This window comes from Alosa pseudoharengus, unplaced genomic scaffold, assembly GCF_046254945.1.
Source record: "Alosa pseudoharengus isolate Yale_2024_CS ecotype anadromous, Long Island Sound unplaced genomic scaffold, YU_APseudo_1.1 YU_APseudo_1.1_scf_4, whole genome shotgun sequence".
Classification (NCBI taxonomy): Eukaryota; Metazoa; Chordata; class Actinopteri; order Clupeiformes; family Clupeidae; genus Alosa; species Alosa pseudoharengus.
The window spans coordinates 44053463-44076048 of record NW_027468774.1 but is presented as its reverse complement, the minus strand read 5'-3'; the positions used below and the strand labels follow the sequence as shown (position 1 = coordinate 44076048).

At 38.6% G+C, this 22586-nt stretch overlaps 1 protein-coding gene and 1 long non-coding RNA gene across 2 annotated transcripts; one reads left to right on the top strand and one right to left on the bottom strand.

Moving 5' to 3' along the window:
* Positions 1-624: 624 nt before the first annotated feature.
* LOC143102727 (uncharacterized) lies at positions 625-13571 on the top strand. Its single transcript, XR_012982637.1, has 3 exons — positions 625-702; positions 1143-1198; positions 13543-13571. It is a non-coding gene; the product is annotated as an uncharacterized LOC143102727 (long non-coding RNA).
* Positions 13572-17068: 3497 nt separating this feature from the next.
* LOC143102726 (ER lumen protein-retaining receptor 2-like) lies at positions 17069-21015 on the bottom strand. Its single transcript, XM_076266525.1, has 5 exons — positions 20772-21015; positions 19645-19745; positions 18975-19133; positions 18595-18847; positions 17069-18324 (listed from the first exon to the last, which is right to left on the bottom strand). Exons 1-5 carry the CDS (start codon positions 20860-20862, stop codon positions 18290-18292), a joined length of 639 nt encoding a protein of 212 aa, XP_076122640.1. The 5' UTR covers positions 20863-21015; the 3' UTR covers positions 17069-18289.
* Between the last annotated feature and the right edge of the window lie 1571 nt (positions 21016-22586).

Here is a 22586-nt window from a genome sequence, read left to right as displayed (position 1 = left end):
AGAATGTGATTTATTTGCCTTTTTCAGATTTTCGTGATGTTATAGCCTAATGTGTGGCACTTTTACTTAATATCGTTTGTGCTTGCATGACTGTATTTTTTTTGTTTTCACGAACGCCCTTCTGTCAGTTTCAGAAGTAAAAGTAATATGGGCTTGAATTTTCTTCTAAATATAGACAACATAGGTAGGCTCATAATTTTAACTGTTTGCAAATCAAATAGAACAGCGCTGTGCACCTGTGTAGGCTACTGATCGTAATAACTAGTGTATTAAGCCTAAAAAGACTTAAGCTAGCTCAGGACCCCACCATAAAAGTCTAAGACTAATGTTTACTTCACATTAAAAGTGAAACATTGCTCTACATCCAAGTGAACTTGACAAATTTGACAGCTTTTACAGAGAATAAGATAAAATGGTTTTGAATAGTGTATTGCTCAGATTTTTTTTACACCAACATAATACAGAGCAAGATGATGATTTGTGTTATATGCTTCATTAATAAATTAACAAAAACCTCATCATAATTAGGTTACATTTCTTTTTTCATTTCGAGGCCTCGTCGACGTCACGTCACATGATCTCTGTAAACTCGCGGTACTTCATTTCTAGGTCAACCATCCCCACACACTTCCTAGTTTGCGGTGGATGTGGGAAGTCCACATCTGTAAGCATCTGAAACTTCACGGAAAAAGCACATTCATGGTTAGTAGACGAATAATCGAATCACCTATCATTGGACAACGATAGATTGATTTCAAGAATGACAGCGCTGAAAGCTGGGCTCACTGTCCTTCAACAATGAGCTAGTGGTGTTTGCAAGTCCAGGCTATCATGGTTTTTGAATTTGCAACTTCCTAGCCTAACGTAGAAGTTTATGATTTGACTTTTTTTCTAGTGGGCAAGTAGCCTAGACTGTGTCGTCAAACTGTGTGTGGTAGACTTGGGCAGGCGCAACTCATTTAATCATTGACAGCAGTTCAGCTTTGGGCGCATCATCTGTTCAAATGTAATTCAGTGGTAATGGACAATTGTAAAGATTAGGCATAAGCAATAAAATACAAGTAAAATCTTGACAATTGCAAATATGTTTTCCCCTTTGCCCCAGAGTATGCTGTATGATAATGAGCCCTTTCCCCCTCAAGATGAAACGTCGGAGAGGATGAACACCTTGATGGAAAAAATGCACATCGATCCTAAGGTATGAAGTGCAAAAAAATCTATCCAGTGTCAACAGTCCCCGTTTCCTCATTCTAAATGACAAAACAACAATGATTATTGTTAGTTCTTGATGGCATCACTTCTCTCGTGAGGAGCCAGTCCATTCACTTCCACCTCTGTTCCAGTCACAACAAAAATATCCTGAATTGTGTAGAATTAATGCATATGACAGTTTTTCAGTCACTTTGGTGCTTTTCTCAGATCAGAATGAAAATTAGTTCAACCTCCACAACATTTAGTCATGTGTGCACATCATAGTAGCAATTTGGACTGTATGTCCCCAGGTAGTTGGCCCATAGGCTACAATGAAGTGATAAACTAACCATTTTTTATGAGTATGTAGCAAAAACTTACCCTTCAACATACATGGAATGTAGGCGGACATTGAAAAGGTAATGCGAAATATGACATAACCATGTTTATTATGACCGCCGCTAGCGAAGCTAGCGAAGCGGTCATATAGGGATTGTCAAAGTTTTTTAACATTTTTTTCCTCATCTACTTCCTGAAATTTTGGTCAACGATACCCGGGGCACCGAAACACCGGGGCACATGAAATTTGTTGGGTATGTAGCCCCACTAGACTTTTACGGAAAAATTTCGTTTGGTCCCCGGGGGCCACTCCCCCTCCGCGCTGGGCCCCCGAAACCCAAAAAATGCAGTTTTTCCTAAATAACTACCTGAACCGTGGCACCGAGGATGAAGACATTTTTATGGTATGTTGGTCTCAAGGGCCCACATCAACCTAGCCCATAATCACTCATTTGTGATTTGCACCCCCCCGGTAAAAAATGAAAATGCAATATCATTCTGCTTTAATCGCCCCTCTCTTCAGTAAAGACGTTCAGAACTGCACCAAATTTTATGTGTATGATTAACCTGACATTCTCTGGGGGTATGCCAAGTTTCGTAGAATTTCTTCCATGGGGGGGTCTAAAAAATTAAGTTATGTGTACATTTAGTGACTGTACACTCATTGGCCTGTAGATGGTGGTGCACACATATACACATGCACACACACACAGGCACCCACATACTATCGGTATTAGAACGGCCGATACATAATTACAAATTCAGTAGGATTAAAAGAAAGCCAAAATAAATATTCATCATCATCATCATGGCTGCATTTCCAGTATTGGCGATAAGTAGTCGTTTGTCCACTAGATGGCGCATCGTTGCAGTGAGACGTAATTTTGTTGGAAGTTAATCTAAAGTGGGTTGGAAAGACACTACGCTTCCTACAAGGACAAGACTGTAGGCTACAGTAGTTTACCGCAGAGAACGTCTAAGGGTAGGATGATTTCTGCATGACATGTAATTCCCAATTCCTCTTGAAGCCGAAATAAATCTGAGAATGTTTATCGGACATGCTTGTTTTTTACTGCAGGTAGGCTACGTTAATCCTATCAATAGCAGAACGTAGGTAAAATAATGTTACCGTTAGCATGGTTGAGTGATGGAGGCCAATTTGATTATTGATGTATTTGTAGAAAACCATAAATGCGTTTATAGGCTACCAAGCAAATCGATAACAGCACTAATTGTATCTTTCGACTGTCATCTCATTTGCTTATGACCATAACCTAGGCTAGGCCTACTAACAGGAGCTAATGAGTTAGCCACAACACGTTCGCTACTTGATGGTTTTTTAATGGAAAATATATAGACTACCTGAAAGATAACCTGTCTATGATGCATCCTAAACACCAGGCTGGGACATTTCTGCTCAAGGTCTCAAAAAGCATCTGAGTCAACGTTCATTACCAAACACCCATAGGCTACTTCAATCCTCTATTTTCAAAGGTGATTCAAGTAAGGAAGAGCATGGCTCAAAGTAAAGTAACTGAAACTACATAAATTCGTCAAAGTGAATAATTTGTGTCAACTCGCCGCAATGTAGATTTATTAACGCACCCGTGATGATCTACATCTCCATTTAAACCAGATGTTTTAGAGCGCACGTTGAGATGTATTCAGGGCAGGGCTGTACCTACACATATTTGTTGCACGTGCTACAAAAATCATTCTTTGCGATGGATGATTTAGTACCAACGTTACACCGGTCAGATACAGTTTTGCCTATGGCTATTCCGTGAGACTGAGGCGCTTTTTGTTTGTTCGAAGTGCGTGTTTAGGGTGTGAGAGGGGAGTCGATGTGCTTTGGTTCCAGCTTGGTAGTTGTAGTCTATGCGATTAAAAAACACGTGTGTGTGAAGTATCCAAACAATGATAACGCTTTCATTATGGCTGCTTTAGCCACAGACCTTGAGCTACTGTACAGTGGGTTGGGTTCCATTTAGAAGTGTCCACTTCATTCGCCCTTTCCGTGATTCGCTACGTGAAATGTATTACTACTGATATGCAAAACTATTAACTTTTCGCCAAGAGGTGGCAGCTTGATACTGTAAGGTGTAAGTCATTGGTTCCAAAGGAGATTTTATTTGGGTTGCCAGCATAGCCTAGTGACAATTTGTGTTGTGTAATAGGCCTAGCATAGGGCCTACCTTATATAGCTTATAGTTTGTTAACAGTCACGGTTTTGTCATAACTCCCTCTATGCATTTTTGCATTTAGAATAGCTCTAAAACCGGGGGGCGAACACGTTGCAGGGGGGGCGCCAGTGCGTGGATATCTCAATCGCAAAATTAAACAATATTTCTATCGGGCCCCTACCATGGACTAGGCTGGCTGAAAATCAAAATATTGCGTCAAAAGATTGAGCTTAACCATGGACCTCATGGTTGCAAAATGCAAGGGAACATGAATCAGCATATTATTTGCACAAACAATAACGGACAGTAGCTCTTCAACTTTGCCCGTTAAAATGTGTAGTCTCGCAACGCATTTCATGAAGGCCCTTTTGGACATGTCAGTTATTTGCACCACTGGGTTAAACGGCATTTTGTTTTAGACTACTGGTATTTAATTTGTGCATTGACAATAAAGCTGAATATCATTTGAACTAGATGACTAAACTTATGCATATGTAGAAGAAGAAACATTCACAAAAATCCATGACATGACCTCTCTTCTTGATAGCTGTTGAAAACTGCATGGAACTGACAGGGTTTGTTTTGTTTAATAATAAATAAATAAATACATTATGCTGCTACCTTCTGCTTTTCCCAAATACAATGTAGCCTACAGGTGTACCTTTCATCAGTCCAGTTGCAATGGATGGACTGTGATGAACTGCCCTACTTGTGATTGTTTAGAGATTTTAAAGGTTTTATAACAATGTTACAGATTTTTTGGCCCAGAAACAAATCTATTCACCTTTGCAGCGCCAGTAGGCTACTTTGCGTGCGGAATGTGTGCAAACACACATTCCAAACAAGCATACACAAAAGTTTCAAGAGTGGGGGATGGAGTAGAAGATTGAGACAAATTCATTAATATGATTTATTTTCGCGGAATGGATGTGCAGGACTGAGCGGCGGTCATATTTTGTACCGCTACGCGGTACATCTAGTTTTAAATTGCTTTCAAAATAAAACAAAACAAAATTGAGCAATAAAACAACTTGTTCATTTCTAATGTAACATCGAAGAACAATGACAAAATACACAAGACAATGCAGGACAGGATAAGAAAAGTGCAAATTGCTATTAGATTTAATTCAAATGTAGTGTTTTCATGAAGATATATACAGGCGCCAAGCGTGGGGGATGTGGGTGTTATAACGTAGGCCTACACACTTTTGCTGGAACACGATTCTATCCCCCGCACTTTTTGTCAAATTAAATTTAAAGTAAAATATGGAAATAAATGCTCCCATAAAGAGTTGGAACCGTATCTATAACGCACACACAGAGACACAAATAGGTCTGTTGATTTGATTGAACGGTCATCCAGCCAATCACATCAAGTTAGTGAAGAACCAGAGCCGCTCTGATCAAATTCAAAGTGTGCGTCTTTCAAGGCTGTGCTGCTGCTTGGGTCTGCATTGTAACGTCTGCAGTGAGCAGATTTCAGATAGAATTGAAATTGTTACCGCATTATGCTAATTTAGTAAACCAAAATTCACTGTCTGACTGACAGTTTTTGTCACAATGCAGGGAGTCAAAGTGAAAGCGGGCACCTGTTTCTGAAGGAAAACCTTTGGCTACTGTTCTCAAAGCATTATGCTTTCTCTGGCTATCTGCAGCTTTTCTCAAACTATGGGCCTGCTCAACAATTACCTACTACTGCTCCACGTAGCCGCGAAATTAAGTTATGCCCGGTGCTTCACACGTCTGCTCATTTGCATACGACGGAGTATAGAGCTGCACAGTCCCGCCCACAGCCGATGCCGGATGTAAAAAGTCAATGCAATTTCTCCATTGACAATTGCGGTGTAAGCCATAAAAGCTTAACTGCACGTGGTAGACTTAAAACCAGCTACGGTTGTACTAAGCGATTGTATATGCTCCTATAGACACCAAGGGCTGTATTTTGGGTCACCAGCGCATGGCGTAAAGTTCGTTATTCACCGGCGCGAAGTTGAATTCGTTATTTTGCACCTTTATTTTTTAAGCATTGCGCCCAGGGGTGTGGCAATTAACAACCTAGGGAGGGACCTGGCGCATTGTCTAAAAATCGCTATCATACACCACCTAAACCTGGTCAGAAGTCAATGGCGAGTTGTTCATATGCTATTTTAAGAGCGCATGTCAACAGTCATATTGGCAGGTGCACGCACCATCCTTCTATCATTCATGAACGCACACCAGCGCACGTCCATGCAAAGCATTACAAATTGCACGATTACAATGGTAAACATAATTAGAATAAAGATATTACGAAATACTGTACATCTCATGATGAGTAGTTATTCACCATCATTTGCAAATGGGTAATGACGGTTAAAAGTGATTAGGGGAGAGGCGAGAGACACGTATGGAGCACAGCTGAAGACGCACTGTCACGAGATATAAGCAACTCCTGCAGGATAAATGTTGTTTTATTCAGTCATTTGAGCAACATTAGGGTAAGTGTTGCTTTTTCCAGCCTATGTTTTCGATGGTAACCCATTGTCAGTCAATAGTGAAAGTAACTGCATATAACTGTCTTGTCGTTGACTGACTCCTTGGTGAAGTTAGTTTCACTTTGCCAATGAGTTCAAATAATAGACGAGTGCAAATGCGTGAAGGCTATGCTAGGTTTTAGTAAAGCATGGTTTAAGAATGACTATTCCATACGGTCTCGCAAGCAGCCTCCTTCAAATGCGCCGTTGAATGCCAAAATACCGATGCATTTATTTGACATATTGCGCGTTGCGCCGTTAAAGGGAATGACAGATGTCATTCTCATTGGTTTAAAATGATGTTACGCCCCAAACACACCCATATGACTGATTAAAAGACCTAGGAACACCTTGTTACGCCATGCGCTCCACTTTTGAGAACGAAACCCCTCCCAATGTGAACTGGACATCCTACTAAATTTGAATAGACTTTTAACGAGTGACGATGCACTTTAGAATGTCATGATAGGGCCCCAAGAGTTCGTGGGGCACTAACCTTGTTTTGAGATAAATGCCTTTTATTCGCGATCTCTTGGATAAGTACTTCATTACCCACAATCCTGAACAATCCCACAATCCCACAGTGATGCCTCTGATTGGTGGAAAGGCCGTTATGGTCATAGTTTGAAACTTTCTCAGCGGAAAAATATTGACAAAGATGGAGGAGTTTTTTACTGCCTATGGCGAAAATCTTAATGTGATTAAAAACTTTCTTGACGAATATTGGTACTTGTATCAACAAGGATTGGGGTTTATACATCACACGAACTTAGTCAGGGCCAATACACTATCAAATAGACCACTGTAAATGTTAGTTTAAACACTCAAACTTTTCAGGTAGGCTAGCACTAGCCGACAGGCTAACCTTTAGCATTTCCGACATTGTATGTCATTACATAATGCAGCTAACATTAGCCTACATGCTGCAACACAGGTATGAATATTATGTTTTAGTGAGTGTCCAAAGGGGTGAAAGCCACTTTAAATCGGGTCACATTATTGACTGTTGTGTGTCCGAGAGTCAGTTTGTGGGTTTTGTAAGGGTCAGCAGCATGAGGGACAAGACCTACAAAGTTGTGGTGAGTTAGCTAAGCAGGGAGGTTGTAATGTTAATGCTGCTTAACCTAGGAATACTTCGTGCATTTAATGAACATTTTGTGTAATAATTCACGGCAAATTAATAAACTGAATATGGTGGTCCAAGAGCAGACCATGCATCAGCCCGACTGAGCAGTGATGACAGCATAGGATGAGTCAGGTAACGTTATGAAGCACTGCCGTTAACGTTAACCGCTTTCACACACACGATATAAAATACACGATGATAAATATAAAATTCAATATCAAAACACTTATTTACACGATTACTCCTGAAATAACTGCTATTAACTGCACATTCACTATATAAAAAGCACTGTTTGGAGGAAAGGGTTCGCTGCTGTCGCCGGTTGGAAATTAAATATTTCGCGTTGGTTCGTGCTGCTTATATATTTTTCAGTGAGGCCCGGTGGTTTATGGGATGAGTAGTTCCTTCGCTCGGAAATGAAAATATGTACACAGTCTTGTACCTTTGACTTTTTTTGGATTTTCTCTTCGTTTTTTCACTCGAAATGATATGTTGTATGCTTATGAGTTATGCCGTAGCTGGTTAGCCTAAGACATGCTGTAAAACTCTTTAGATACGGATTTTTCCAAACGTCAATGGGACAAATGAATGGGAAGCTTACATCCGGCACCTAACCGCGTTTTGTCTGTGGGCGGGACTGTGCAGCTCTATTAGGGCCACACATGAAGGAAAAAATATTTTTGCCATGACGAGATTAAACTCGACATGTCGACTTTAAAGTCACCATGTCAACATTAAACTCGACATTTCGAGAATAAAGTTGAAATGTAATATCGACTTTAATGTCGACGTATCGACTTTAATGTCGCCATGTCGACATTAAACTCAACATTTCGAGAATAAAGTTGAAATATCATATCGACTTTAATCTCGACGTGTCGACATTAAACTCAACATTTTGAGAATAAAGTTAGTTTCGACAGAGAACAACCGCTCGGGACGATTGAAAGGGAGGACGAATGAAACAATGCAACAAGTGCAACAATGATTCAGAGTGTTCGAGTGCAACAATGATTAGACATAGGCCTATATCATGTGGACAAAACAGAACATATTAACCTAGCCTACGTTGCTCAGCCAAATACTTTGCTGTTAGGTCCTTATCACGGAGTTAGGCGATAAATGCGATGGTCAAAAGTAGCCTAAACGTCATGTTTATTGTAGACCTATTATTACAGTGCATGAAAATGCACTGTACTGTTCTTCCAAGTCTTCTTATTCTTACGATTATTATTACAGTGCATGAAAATGCACTGTACTGTTCTTCCTAGGCTTCTTATTACAGTGCATGAAAATGCACTGTACTGTTCTTCCTAGGCTTCTTATTACAGTGCATGAAAATGCACTGTACTGTTCTTCCTAGGCTTCTTATGTTTCTTATTCTTCTTCTAACGCATTTAATGCAGCTTCAACCGTTTAACGTAGAAACTTCATTCAAACTATGTTACGTAGGTCTTACTTAGGACATGGGTGCTATGTATTTTTCAGCTTTGTAACTTTTATACTTTTTAAACTATTAATTAAAAACTATCAAAATTTCCCCATTGACTTAACATTGCCCTTTATGACATCACAGCAATTAGAATCCTGTGGCAGGTGTTTCGGCCACCTGTTTCAACTCAAAATAAAAGTCCTCACTACAATATTTCACTGTTAAACAATTTAACCCTTTAAACTACTGAACTGTTCAGCCATTGTAACTGTTGTCATCAACTATGACTCCTACCCACTGTAGCTAGTTAGCTAAGTTAGCTAAGTCACATGGTGACCATAGTTAGCATGCTAGCATGCTAGTTAGCATAGTTAGCATAACTGCTAAAAATTATTAGTGAAGTTAGCTAAGTCACATGGTGACCATAGTTAGCATGCTAGCATGTTAGCATGCTAGTTAGCATAGTTAGCATAACTGCTAAAAATGATTAGCGAAGTTAGCTAAGTCACATGGTGACCATAGTTAACATTTTAACATTGTTAGCATGCTAGTTAGCATAGTAACTTGGTTGACATTATTATCTTTGTTAACATAGTTAGCATAACTATTAGCAAACATTAGAGCCATTCCAACTGTTAGTTATCGTCAACTATCTGCCTAAATAATTTAACCATTTCAATTATCAACCTATTTAACTGTTCAGTCATTCCAACTATATTAAACCTTATCTACCAAGCAAATAATTCAACCATATGAACTCATTATATTTTTGCATTTTCATGCACTATATTTTCTTCAGGAAATGCTTTTCTAGTTAGAGTGCATGAAAATGCACTCTACTGTTCTTCCTAGGCTTCTTCTTCTTCTTCTTCTTCTTCTTCTTCTTCTTATTCTTCTTCTTCTAACGCAGTTAATGCAGCTTCAACCGTTTAACGTAGAAACTTCATTCAAACTGCGTTGCGTAGGTCTTACTTATGACATGTGGGCTTTGTATTTTTCATCTTTGTAACTTTTATACTTTTTAAACTATTAATTAAAAACTGCTCAAAATTTCCCCATAGACTTAACATGGGCTGATGACATCACAATGGACTAATTAACTTGATTTGCACCTGGTATCATCTTCCAGCTGCTCATCTAGGCCCCATCAAAGATTCAGTTCAACTGATTGCACCTGTATCAACTGCTTTCTACTGAACTAGACCAACTCTCTCTGTCTCTCCATTCTACAAGGATATAAGACACATTTCCTCCAACTTTCTATCCATTCATCCTCTTCAAACCATTCACTCATCCACCCATTAAACTATTCATCAACATCCATTAAACAATCTGCCTATCAACATCCATTCAACTTTCTGTCTATCAACATCCATTACACTATCTACATTTAACTTTTAAACTATATACTCTGTCTCAGGCTTTAAGCATACAATATGGCTCTATTAAGACTGCCGTTAAGCAATTACAATCCTATGGCAGGTGTTCGGGCCAGCTGCATCAACTGCCAGTCTCAGGCTTTAAGCATACAAACTGGCCCTATTAAGACTACACATCCTGTCCAACTGCTTCCTCTGCCAAAAACTGTTTCAAAATAAAAGTCCTCACTACAATATTTCACTGTTAAACAATTTAACCCTTTAAACTACTGAACTTTTTAACTGTTCAGCCATTGTAACTGTTACTTGTCATCAACTATGACTCCTACCCACTGTAGCTAGTTAGCTAAGTTAGCTAAGTAAAATGGTTAGCATAGTTAGCATGTTAGCATACTAGCATGTTAGCATGCTAGTTAGCATTTTTGGCAAAACTGCTAAAAATGATTAGCTAAGTTAGCTAAGTCACATGGTTAGCATAGTTAGCATGCTAACATGTTAGCATGCTAGTTAGCATTTTTAGCAAAACTGCTAAAAATAATTACTTAAGTTAGCTAAGTAAAATGGTTAGCATAGTTAGCATGCTAATAAGCATAGTTAGCATAACTGTTAAAAATGTTTAGCGAAGTTAGCTAAGTCACATGGTTAACATAGTTGGCATGTTAGCATTGCTAACATGCTAGTTAGCATAACTACTAAAAATGAAAACATTAGCAAAGTTAACTAAGTTAAGTTTTATCCACCTATTTAACCGTTCAATCATTCCAACTATATTAAACCTTATCTACCAAGTAAATCATTTAACCATATAAACTATCCACCTATTTAACTGTTCAGTCACTCCAACTATATTAAACCTCATCTACCTAGCAACCAATATAGTTTGTTTTTACTCTATGATATTTTACATCATATTTTTTGCATTTTCATGCACTGTATTTCCTTCAGGAAATGCTTTTCTAGTTCTTCTTATTCTTCTTCTAACGCAGTTAATGCAGATTCAACCGTTTAACGTAGAAACTTCATTCAAACATTGTCACGTAGGTCTTAATTAGGACATGGGTGCTTTGTATTTTTCAACTTTGTAACTTTTATACTTTTTAAACTATTAATTAAAAACCATTAAAATTTCCCCATTGACTTAACATTAGGCCTTTATGACATCATAGCAATAGACCTCTCCAGAATAAGTCCCGCCTCCGTAACTTCCGTATCCATCCAACTTCCGGGCGTGGATTGTCTATGGGGAATAACATGGCGTTTCGAAATATCATACCGGTAAAACATCTGTAGGTAGCGAAGTTGAAAAAGCTGGTGGGCAGATTGGCCTACGCACTTCTGCCATATAGTTTCCACTGAATTTTTTGATTGTCGGTGCCGTTTAAGTAGTATACTATAGACTATACTACTCAAACGGCACCGAAAATCAAAAAATCCAGTGGAAACTAGATGGCAGAAGTGTGTAGGCCAATCTGCCCAGCAGCTTTTTCTACTTTGTCACCTACAGAGTTTGACAGGTACGATCTTTCAAAACGCCATGTTATTTCCCATAGACAATCCACGCCCGGAAGTTGGATGGATACGGAAGTTAGGAGGCGGGATATATTCTGGAGAGGTCTATTAGAATCCTATGGCAGGTGTTCGGGCCAGCTGCATCAACTGCCAGTCTCAGGCTTTAAGCATACAAACTGGCCCTATTAAGACTACACATCCTGTTCAACTGCTTCCTCTGCCAAAAACTGTTTCAAAATAAAAGTCCTCACTACAATATTTCACTGTTAAACAATTTAACCCTTTAAACTACTGAACTTTTTAACTGTTCAGCCATTGTAACTGTTACTTGTCATCAACTATGACTCCTACCCACTGTAGCTAGTTAGCATGGTTAGCATGCTATTATGTTAGCATACTAGCATGTTAGCATGCTAGTTAGCATTTTTAGTAAAACTGCTAAAAATGATTAGCTAAGTTAGCTAAGTCACATGGTTAGCATAGTTAGCATGCTAGCATGCTAGTTAGCATTTTAGCAAAACTGCTAAAAATGATTAGCTAAGTTAGCTAAGTCACATGGTTAGCATAGTTAGCATATATATATATACATACACACACACACACATATATATATATATATGGGTAAGGCTATTTGCACCCCTGGTTAATTTATCACTTCATTGTATGGGCCAACGACCTGGGAACATACAGTCCAAATTTGGTGAGTTTCTGATCATTACTTCCAAAGATATATGTGACAAAGCAAATAATGTACTTTTTGCAGAATCCGGAATTTTCACAATTTCCGGTTTTGGAAAAGATTCAAATACCATCCAAAAAACTAGTTGTGCAGTAAAATATTTTTATACAACAATCCATTTCATAAACTAGACATATCAAAAATATAAAAAACATGATTGGGTGGAGGTATCTCAAAAACTAGGCCATTTGGCCCTGGACTAATAGGGTATTCTATTTGTCCATTCTATTGGCTCCATTCTATTTTGAAGACTTGGCCACACAAGTCTAATTTAAGGCTCTCACAAATAAATAGTATGGCTATATTGTATATATTGTACATTTTCTGAATCATCAGAGTGCCTTGAGTATTGAAGTTGTTGAGTTTTGTGTCCCTGGTGTTCTTTCAAGCCACAGGGATAAAAGAAAGCATACAGTTTAGGCGGAAATTGTGAGAAAATTTGTTATTTCTGGTTTAAAGAAGTCATGTGATGTCTGTGTTTGTCAGACAGATTCAGCACTGGGCTTAAATGAAAGCCTAAAATGTCCCCTTTCCAATGATACCAAGCACCATATTATAGAATATTGACAATATCCCTACCATGAGCACAAACAAGATATACACCAGATTTTTAAAACGGAATTTATCTTAGGGGGTTAGTAACTTCATGAGCTGAAAAAAGTGATTTCGCTACCACCCCTGCACTGCTATCGTGATTTTTCTAGTACTAGGGGTGTATACCTTGCCAAAAAACAATGATAGCATTTGTTCCCCCAGATGATAACGATGGCCCAAATTTGGGGCCCTGGCTCATGGACTATAATGAAAACATGACAAAGCCATTTGACTATCTTGTTCATAAACGATGGTGTCAAGACTTCTCATTTTGATGACACTGGCAGTTTCATTGACATCAATACTTGCTTTTGAGGAATGGACTATCCATTTTGAGCAAGTGAAGTGCTTTGGCAGGTTATCCACTAGGTTTTGCAGTTTGCACTAATTATTTTGAGAAATGCACTAACTGCTATGCAAATGTTTATAGTGATGTGAGAAAAGCACCAAAGCGACTGAGAAAAACTGTAATTTATGTGTATTTGTGTGTTTTCTGAAGAGAGTAAGTTAGAGATGACATGTTCTTTTCACTTATAGATTGAAGAGTTTATGAACTCTTCAGTGGGACGATACCTGAGTGACCACCCATTCATTGCACTGACCTTACTGGTGTTTGCAGTAATGGCCACAGTTCCTGTAGGACTTTTTCTTGGCTTCAGTCTTGTAACACTTGCTGCCACTACAATGTCTATTATCTTTGTGGAGGGTAAGTCTTAATACAGATGACAGTTATGGATGTATTTAAGTAAGTATAAGTATATACTCTTTGATCCCGTGAGGGAAATTTGGTCTCTGCATTTATCCCAATCCGTGAATTAGTGAAACACACTCAGCACACAGTGAACACACAGTGAGGTGAAGCACACACTAATCCCGGCGCAGTAGAGCTGCCTGGAACAACAGCGCCGCTCGGGGAGCAGTGAGGGGTTAGGTGCCTTGCTCAAGGGCACTTCAGCCGTGTCTACTGGTCGGGGGTTTTAAACCGGCAATCCTTCGGTTACGAGTCCGAAGCGCTAACCAGTAGGCCACAGCTGCCCCTTTTCAACACTGTAATCCCATTCAAGTTTAAGTCAAGTAGATCTCTGAAGTTTTTTTCAACTGACTTCTCCGCAATGGTTACGCTGACCATACTCCATCTACTTAGAATGAGTAAACCCAGATGAACCTGTTAGCAAATTAGAATTTGCTCTGCAGGTCCATCTGGAAAGGATCCCATTGAAGTCCGTTTCCGAATCATCAAAAACCCAGGAATGTGTATTTTCTTTGGAATTGAGTAAACAACTGCATTTAAAACCTTAATTTACAAGTTATGTGTTTGCTGCACTTCTGAAATGTTTTGGCAAGAGTTGCTCAGAATGACTTACACTTTAAACAGCTGACATCTGTGAACATATTAGTCTTTTGTTTAGGTTGATTACGAGTGTTACTAGTGTGATACAACATAAAACACACATTTCCCAAATTATATTGGTATCATTAGCATTACCAGAAACAAATAAGAACTATTGAAACACTAAAATTATTTCACTAATCTGGCAAAGGATCATGGGAGACTAGGTAACATTCAAAACAATGGAGTTACTCTTTTAACTATTTATTTTTTTAGTCTTTTTTTGTTTGTTTGTTTTCAAGAATTAAATTATGTAAATTATCCTTTTGAGTTAGTTTGACTGTTCAGGTTCACAGTGAATTGAAGTGTGTTAAAAATGTGCGCAAACATACACAGGGGGTTAGTCATACTAACTGCTGTTGGTCAGTTTGACTTGACCAATGTTTTGCATATGTGCACAAACTGTAAGGTACAGATTTACTAGTTTACTTGTTTATCTCAAGTGGGGACATGGTGTGGATCTGACAAATATTTAGTGCAGCAAGCATCACATGGCTTCTGATGATCTTATAGAAGAAAATTGGTAACCAGAAAGGACAATGTAATTTGTGCATTTGACCAGATTAGACAATAAAATATTTTGACATAAAAACTTCAACCCCATGTTGTTTTGTTACAGTTTTCCTGCTGGCTGTGGGAGGGGCAACGTTACTATGTGTTCTGGGATGCCTTGCCATTTTTGCGGTGTTTTTCTCGTTCTTCCTAACTGCCTGCTACATTACTGTCTCCTGCATACACAAGTTGTATTACGGCAAACGGTACTTGGATTTTCTAATCATGATACAAGAGGCCCTTTTACCTTAACAGATATTGAAATTAGAGATACGATTGTACTTCATGTGTTTAACATATTCACAGGAAACTGACGTTTTGAACTTGGTGGGTTTGAACTGAAGTTCTGAATATGGTGTAAAAACATTTATTTTACACAATTACTGGTAGTTAAAGGAACCATATGTAAGATTGTGGCCAACACTGGTACTGCAATCACTTTCAAATAACTGTAGAGCGGTGTATCCCCTCCCCCTCCCCCCTGACTTGAGGTTGCCAACCCGGATGCCGAAACACTACTGACTTCGTGATTAGTAGATAGGTGGAGGATCAGGCCAAAACACAACATGACATGACAAAACACATCATCAACATCAGTTGAGGGCTGCAACTTTACTTTTTAAATGACAATATCCTGGACGGACTACTGTTGTCAGTGAAATGAACATGATTGCTTAATGTCTAGTGACATATCAGGCTAATTTTATGATTAAATGAAATACATTTCTTATATACGGTTCCTTTAATGTTGTCATTCATGATTAAATTATATATATTATACCTGTTTATTTATTCATTATTAAGTCACAATGTTTCATTATTTGTGATGTGTTTGCCCTTTTTGTTTTTTAAGCCCATCTGAAAAGAGGAAGAGATTCTCAAGGCCAAAAATAGACTGAGACAAAGAACCTTCAAATAAGATGTTTATCCACAACTCTACAAACAGGCACTGTTAAATGATCTAATTTACATTTAGAAAACATGTCTGTTCAAAATGACCTATGGTACAGGTAAGGTGTCAGTTTTATCTCCCTGGGGAAGTCATGGCTTTACGGTCATCTAGCTTAACCAGTTGAGCTGCTGAATAACACCTGTACTTCAGCCACTTCTCAGGCTTTTAACTGTAATCTTACAGCAGTCAAAACTAGTGAATGTAAAAATTAATGATGATTGTGTTTCTTCAGTTGATTATTGGATAGCATTTAAAATACTGTTTCAAGATTTTCTTTCGTGTGCACAATTCAACATTGTTGTTCTTCCCCTTTTCATGTTTCCTGTAAGGTCAACAGTTTGTGTTATTACTTTATCGTGTCAACTGCTTTTTATTGGTCATTATTTAAAGAATCTAAAATTAACTGTGGTAAAAGACAACACTATATCAACATATTAGATATATGGGCTCCCGATTATGTTAATCGCCAAAACATCTAAACTAACATACTCTATACAAGAGCATTATTCCGTGGGGATTCACTGTGCCTTTTTGAGGGTCAACATGTCAATATTGTTCAGAGGTCAGAGTGTTTTACTTCTGAAAATAGAAATGTGTATATCCTCAGTTCTTTTTGCCAAAAAAAAAATGCTCTCAGGTTTAGATGTGCAAAGATCCCCGTTACCTGTGATAGATAATTTTGTTGGAGCTCTACAGAGGTCATGTGCCAGTAACATGAAGCCCCCAAATAACATGATGTTTATCAGACTATTATCAGTAATATGCAACATGACTAAGTATAAATGTTATATCTCAGCTTTATGTTTCCAATGCTGCTTTGCACTGTTAATCACTTTAGGATGGCATTATTGAGACAACATTGTCCCAGTGAAAAGCTATATGCTGCACCTTAAACGGCATTGCACTACTTGAAGCTAAGGGATGCAGATGAACACATCCTGAATGATCCTTATACAGAAAAATGTTACCATGTTATCTAAAGGCAATTGCCCTGTTTGCACTTTGCAAGGCCTTGTCGAAAACTGTTTACTGTGTTCAAATTTACTGTTATACTTATTGTTGTGATCATGTATCATGTAACGAATACTGTATATTTTGTTACACTCTAGAATCTGAAAGAACCTTTTAATAAATTCATCTCTTTTTTTAAAACAAATGTTGAGGCGGTGTTCAAAAAAGATCTTTATTGGAGCTGATACCATGTAGCAATACAAAAAGGGAAAAACAAATCTATAGAAAGGAATGACCAAAATGGGGAGGACAAGGAAGAATGTTCTACTGGAAAAAGGCCAGAGATAGATAAACCTTGACAATCGCCATATTCACCCATGCCACACACTCTCCTTTATAAAGCTTCACAAATCAGATCAACAAGGAACTCTGCAATGTGCACACTGTATACAATTACACAGTGTCTTTAAAGATAAATTACTGCATCTATTATAACATTACAAAGAGAAACATCTGGCTGGCACCTGTTCAATGGTAGTGTTATTCACAGCCATACAATATTATATACCTTTAGAATGAATTACATCTACAACATCCTTAATTGGGGAAAACAATATGGAGACCATATACAATTAGTATAATCCACCAAGGTTCAGTGCGAGAGAAGGCTATGGCAGGGTGTTCTGATAGATATAAAAGATGTGCCAAGGAACATCAAATTAATGACAATGTTTTGCATGGTTTTTGATCTATACCCATTATAATCAGCCACAGCTTTAGTGGCTCAGCAAAGGCTGATCCAACATTAGGATTGCAATTGAAACTGCCTGGAAACTCTCTCTGATAATCAAAACGAGGTTCATACAAAATTTGCTATTGTTCAATTACTTTGAATTTACAGTAGGTACGGACCACTTTTAAGCCAATGAAAAAAAGCATTGATTCTACATAAACAGAGAGGTACAGCATAGCTCATCATTTAAGTTTGTATCAAGGTATTAATTTGGTCGTTATATTAACTTGGGTGAAGTATTGCTTATACCAGGATTAGGGGGTGGGGATTGTAAATATGTCCTGCAGAATAGTTTGACACAGAACACCACATTTTACTTCATGTGTTTTTATCGATTTGTGCATTGTAATAAAGCATACAGTTTATACCATGTCAGCCCCTTTGTGATGCTAAAGCATGAAGAAGACACCTCACACATACAAAACGTTTTTGTCCTTTGAAGTTTAGGCAAGATGCCAAAAACAGACATCCAGATGCTTCACAGACCAGAGAGAATCCTTGCTTGTGTTCCGGAACATTTTGGCAGAACTCGCAGATACTCACAATAAAGCTTGTGGTGTTTCCTTTGTGTGCTCTGTCCCTGTGCATCTCACACTAGCTCCAAACAATCAGTCTAGTAAGAGTATGATTCTCCAATTCTTGGCACTTATGCCGGGAGGCTCAATTTCTTTCCTTTCAGCACTGTGAACAGAGGATACCATAGAAGTAAATGCAAAGTATTATCCAATATTAACATTTGAGGACAAGGATTGGATTTGCAAGGGAAACACCTAATAAACAAATCAATCTTGAGAATATATTTTCCACCCATCACACACTGTAACTACATGCTTATTTATCGTTTATAAGTTTAAACATAATACATTTATGCATTAGTATTTATTTGCCAACCATGAGCTTTTATCATCCTTTCATCTTGTTTCCTAACATGGCTGGACTGTCACAACTCACCTTTGGTAATGTACAAGTAGAAGAAGTCACAGTACAGGATGGTTTGGACAATGCCAGCCACAATGGCAATCATGTCAAAGAAGCCCTCGGAGTAGAAACGCCAGATCCAATTGAAGAGATAGAGGGATCGGTACAAGCCCAGGAAGAACAGATAATGGGTGGTGATGGTCTCAGCCTCACCGGTCTTGCTGATCATGAAGAGCTGGGGAAGGATGGCCACTGACTCCAGATATATGGAGAAGGTCCACAGGATCTATAGGGCAAAAGCATTTGCAAGTAGAGAGAAAAAAAACAAAGAAATCATAAATCAATGCAATTGATAATAAAAAAATGTTTTTTAATTAAAAACCTTTAAGAAATATTCCGCTGCTGCATCTTACCTCCAGAGGAGAGAAATCATGATTGACTAAGAAAGACAGACCACCGACAGGAACCAACAAGAACTCCACTCTAAAACTGTCATGGTTTCCATCATAGGTAGCCTTGAACTTCATGTAAATGAGGTACAGAGTGGCATATGCAGCGCCAATGTAGATCACCTGGAGCAGAACAAGAAAGAGGGGGAGAGTTATTGTCAACTTTTAGGGGCCTATTTTTGAAAAAAAGAAAAAGTCAGGGATTTTATGCGATTTTAAGCCCATAACATGTTGTGTCATATTCAGCAATCATGTTCTCATGGCCACTAGCTGCCCATTGTGTGAGTACATGGTAAAACCGGTCTCTATAGACAGACCAGGCTCCGAAAACTGGAAATAAAATGGGGGGCAGCCTGTCCCCCAAACAAAAACGAAAAGATCCGTGGAATTTTTCTGTGAATACACCTAAGGGGGGGGGGGGGGGGGGGGGGGGGGGGCCTACCTTTCTGGCGTGTCTTGGTCCTTGGTTAAAATATAATGTACTTTTTTTTTGCACAAAGGCATCTGCTAATAAATTGAAATATAAACAAACGCAACTTCCTATGCAATCCCTGACTACACTTTTAACACCAGCTTCTTTTGACTAGATTATATGACATCGCTTGTGATGTCATTTCCATGTTGAATGTCTCACCTTCATGGTCGTGTTGTAGAGGGAGATGAAGGAGGTGAGTAGGTCCAGGTAGCGTGTGGTGAATACGGTTGCAAAAAGAATCTGGCTCTTTCCAGAGATGCCTTAAAAAGATACATTTTATTAGTCCATTGATAGTACAGACACTTTTTTTTTTAAATAAAGTATATTTCGTAACACAAATAGAAACAAAAAGAGCTGTTGCCGGACTTAAATGATTTAACATGTTTCAATAAAATTGAATGAAGGCAATACATAGACATAGGGGACAGCCTAAGGTCAGTCTACATCGGAAATCATCATTAGATCACTAACTAGCATACTCTAGCTAGTATAAAAGCATACAATGCCGCTGCAATTATTTGCTCTGCTTGTTAAAACGTCATGGGAATGAAGATTTTAAGCAAGAATGTAGGCCGGTTGCATCAGAAGGCTTGCCAAGAGCAGTGGTCCTGATGCAAGCAAGTCAGGGGAGGAGTGGGGGTTACTAAAATGAGTTATCGCCAACTCAGCACACGCTCCTATGGCTTCACGGCTATGCCACGTCAGAAGCCCATCAGGCCTAACTAATCGAACAGTGATTTCTCATTGCTTTTTCTGTTAAATAGTTTTCGCATGTAGGCCAAATATGTGAGGGTAAATTTATGTCTGTAGAAATTAACGGAGCAGGCTGCCAACGTTCCAAATTACACCTGACAACTTCGCTAGCCTACTAAGCCTAGCGTCCTGATATCAGTTACAGACAACATTAGCTTACTTGCTAAGCAATATCTTATTTTAGAGGACAGCAGCTAAAGTGTTGCACCCGTGTCTTCCCTACTAATGTTAAATACTGTCCACATTAAAAGTTTAGGTTTATTTATCTGAGGGGACAGGATACATTCATTACTTTCAACCATCATATTTATATGGCTTCTTAGCTAACTACCTAGCAGGCTATGCTAGTTGCTAACAAGGCCTCGATTAGCAAGAACACCTTGCGTTACAGCAAGTCAGTTTACAGCAAACTGTTACAATAGATGTGTATATTGTTTGGTTGATTGACTACATCTAGGATAAATAGAAGACCCAAATAAATTACAATGATGGATCATAGTAATGTAACAGGTTACATTAACGTATAGACTTACCGGCGCAAGACCTGGTTTTCCATATCTTGAGCAGCAGAATAATGATAGCTGCAAGATGAGAAAGATCCCCTGTAAGTCTGAAGATGTTCATCTTTAACTTGTCAGTGCTGCAGAAATGAATGGAGCCTTCTTATTTGAGCTCTTCAGAAAACACTGTTTCTCTAAACTTCTCACTTAATTCAAAGGAATATGGCGAAGTCAGAGCGACGTGGCCTGGAGGACGTGGCCAAAAGTTAAATTACAGTGCAAGCCGGGAAAAGATGGGATACACCGTGAGAGTTTGCCGTAGCCTACGAACCGCCCACCATAGTTTTTTTGAGGTGAAGTATCACGTTACCTGCTCGCATTACCAAACATCTACTGTAATCTAATGGCACTGACACATTAAAAATAAGATACAAACAGAAAAATAACATCCCATATTATTCCTCACGTATGTGGCCCGAAACCTAGGATTCAGTCCCTATCAGTCCAAGGATGCTCCTACTTCCTACCAGCAGGTGGCATGATTGGGCTGTGTGGGTCAGATCCGTATGTGGGTAGGCTTACAAACAGGCATTAAGCAGAAGTGTAGCCTACTGCTGGTCTTGTATCCACCCGAAGCAGTCAGATATGCGCAGCGCAGCATGAGCACACCTGGGTAATTAAGACTAAAGGAAATATAGTGGGCTACTTCACTTAAATCAACTTAACGGCAGTTGCCACTGCGTCTAGTTATTGAATGAGAAAATCTGTGTGAGATCAGGTGTGAGACTATTAAAATCCAAGATTGACGAGTCTGCCCTGTTTCTGGGTGATCTACAGATACGCTGCTCTAGACCAGTGTTTTTCAACCACTGTGCCGGGGCACACTAGTGTGCCTGAGAGATCATCAGGTGTGCCACAGCAAATTACCCAAATGTCACTCACTGGTCCAGAAAAGCAACTGTTGCATCAAATAATTTATAACCACATGCTCTCATTGATTGTATGATTGCACTAGCATACCACCTATTTGTGGTATGCAGGCATTGTACAACGGGGGCCCCATATTCAGTATTCACAGAATCATCACATATCCAGTTCATAACAACAATTCAATTAGATATAGTCACCTACAAATGAAACAGAGGGCGCTTGTTTTATTGACCAGGTCTTGAAGCCATAATAAGGCCATATCTGTGTATTATTTGAAATTTTAGGCTATGGTATGTTTATTTTTTCTTCACACAGGATGTTAGTGTGCCGTGGGACATGTTAAGTGTCAAAAGTGTGCCGTGGCACAAAAAAGGTTGAAAAACACTGCTCTAGACTACTATCGTGATTATTTGAATAAATTGGTATTCTACAAATTAGAATAAAGTATTAGCCGCCTTTACAGGGTTGCTCACTTTTAATTCACTGAGCCATCACAGTGCCCCCACAATAACATAGTTTGCCATGGGGGCCTATGTGTCTAATTCGCATGTTAATTTTTGGAGAGTATTATATCTTTGTTCTAGGGGTTCTTAAGAAAAAAACATGTCTCCATTTTTTTGGAAGGTTTTGAAGGACCCAAATCAAAGGTCAAATTCAGAAAAGGTGTTTTGTCCATAAACCTCACATTGCTGGTATTATAGCATAGGGTTTGGTGCCAAAAAGCAAAGATATTCTACAAGGTAGTGTGCAAAAGTAGACCACATAAACAATACAACATTATAAAACATTTTTAGGCTGATAATTGATCTCTTTAACAAGAAATTGTGCCTAAAATTCTCGAAATTGTCTGCTTAAAAAAATAATACTTCAATATAAATTCATGCCTATTAGTGTGCTTGAGTGTAGGCCTAGCCTGCT

Coding starts and splice junctions, on each gene's coding strand:
- LOC143102726 (XM_076266525.1), bottom strand. CDS start 20,862: ATGAACATCTTCAGACTTACAGGGGATCTTTCTCATCTTGCAGCTATC. Junction 19,746..20,771: donor GAAAACCAGGTCTTGCGCCG/GTAAGTCTATAC, acceptor TATCTTTTTAAG/GCATCTCTGGAAAGAGCCAG. Junction 18,325..18,594: donor CTACTTGTACATTACCAAAG/GTGAGTTGTGAC, acceptor CTCTGTTCACAG/TGCTGAAAGGAAAGAAATTG.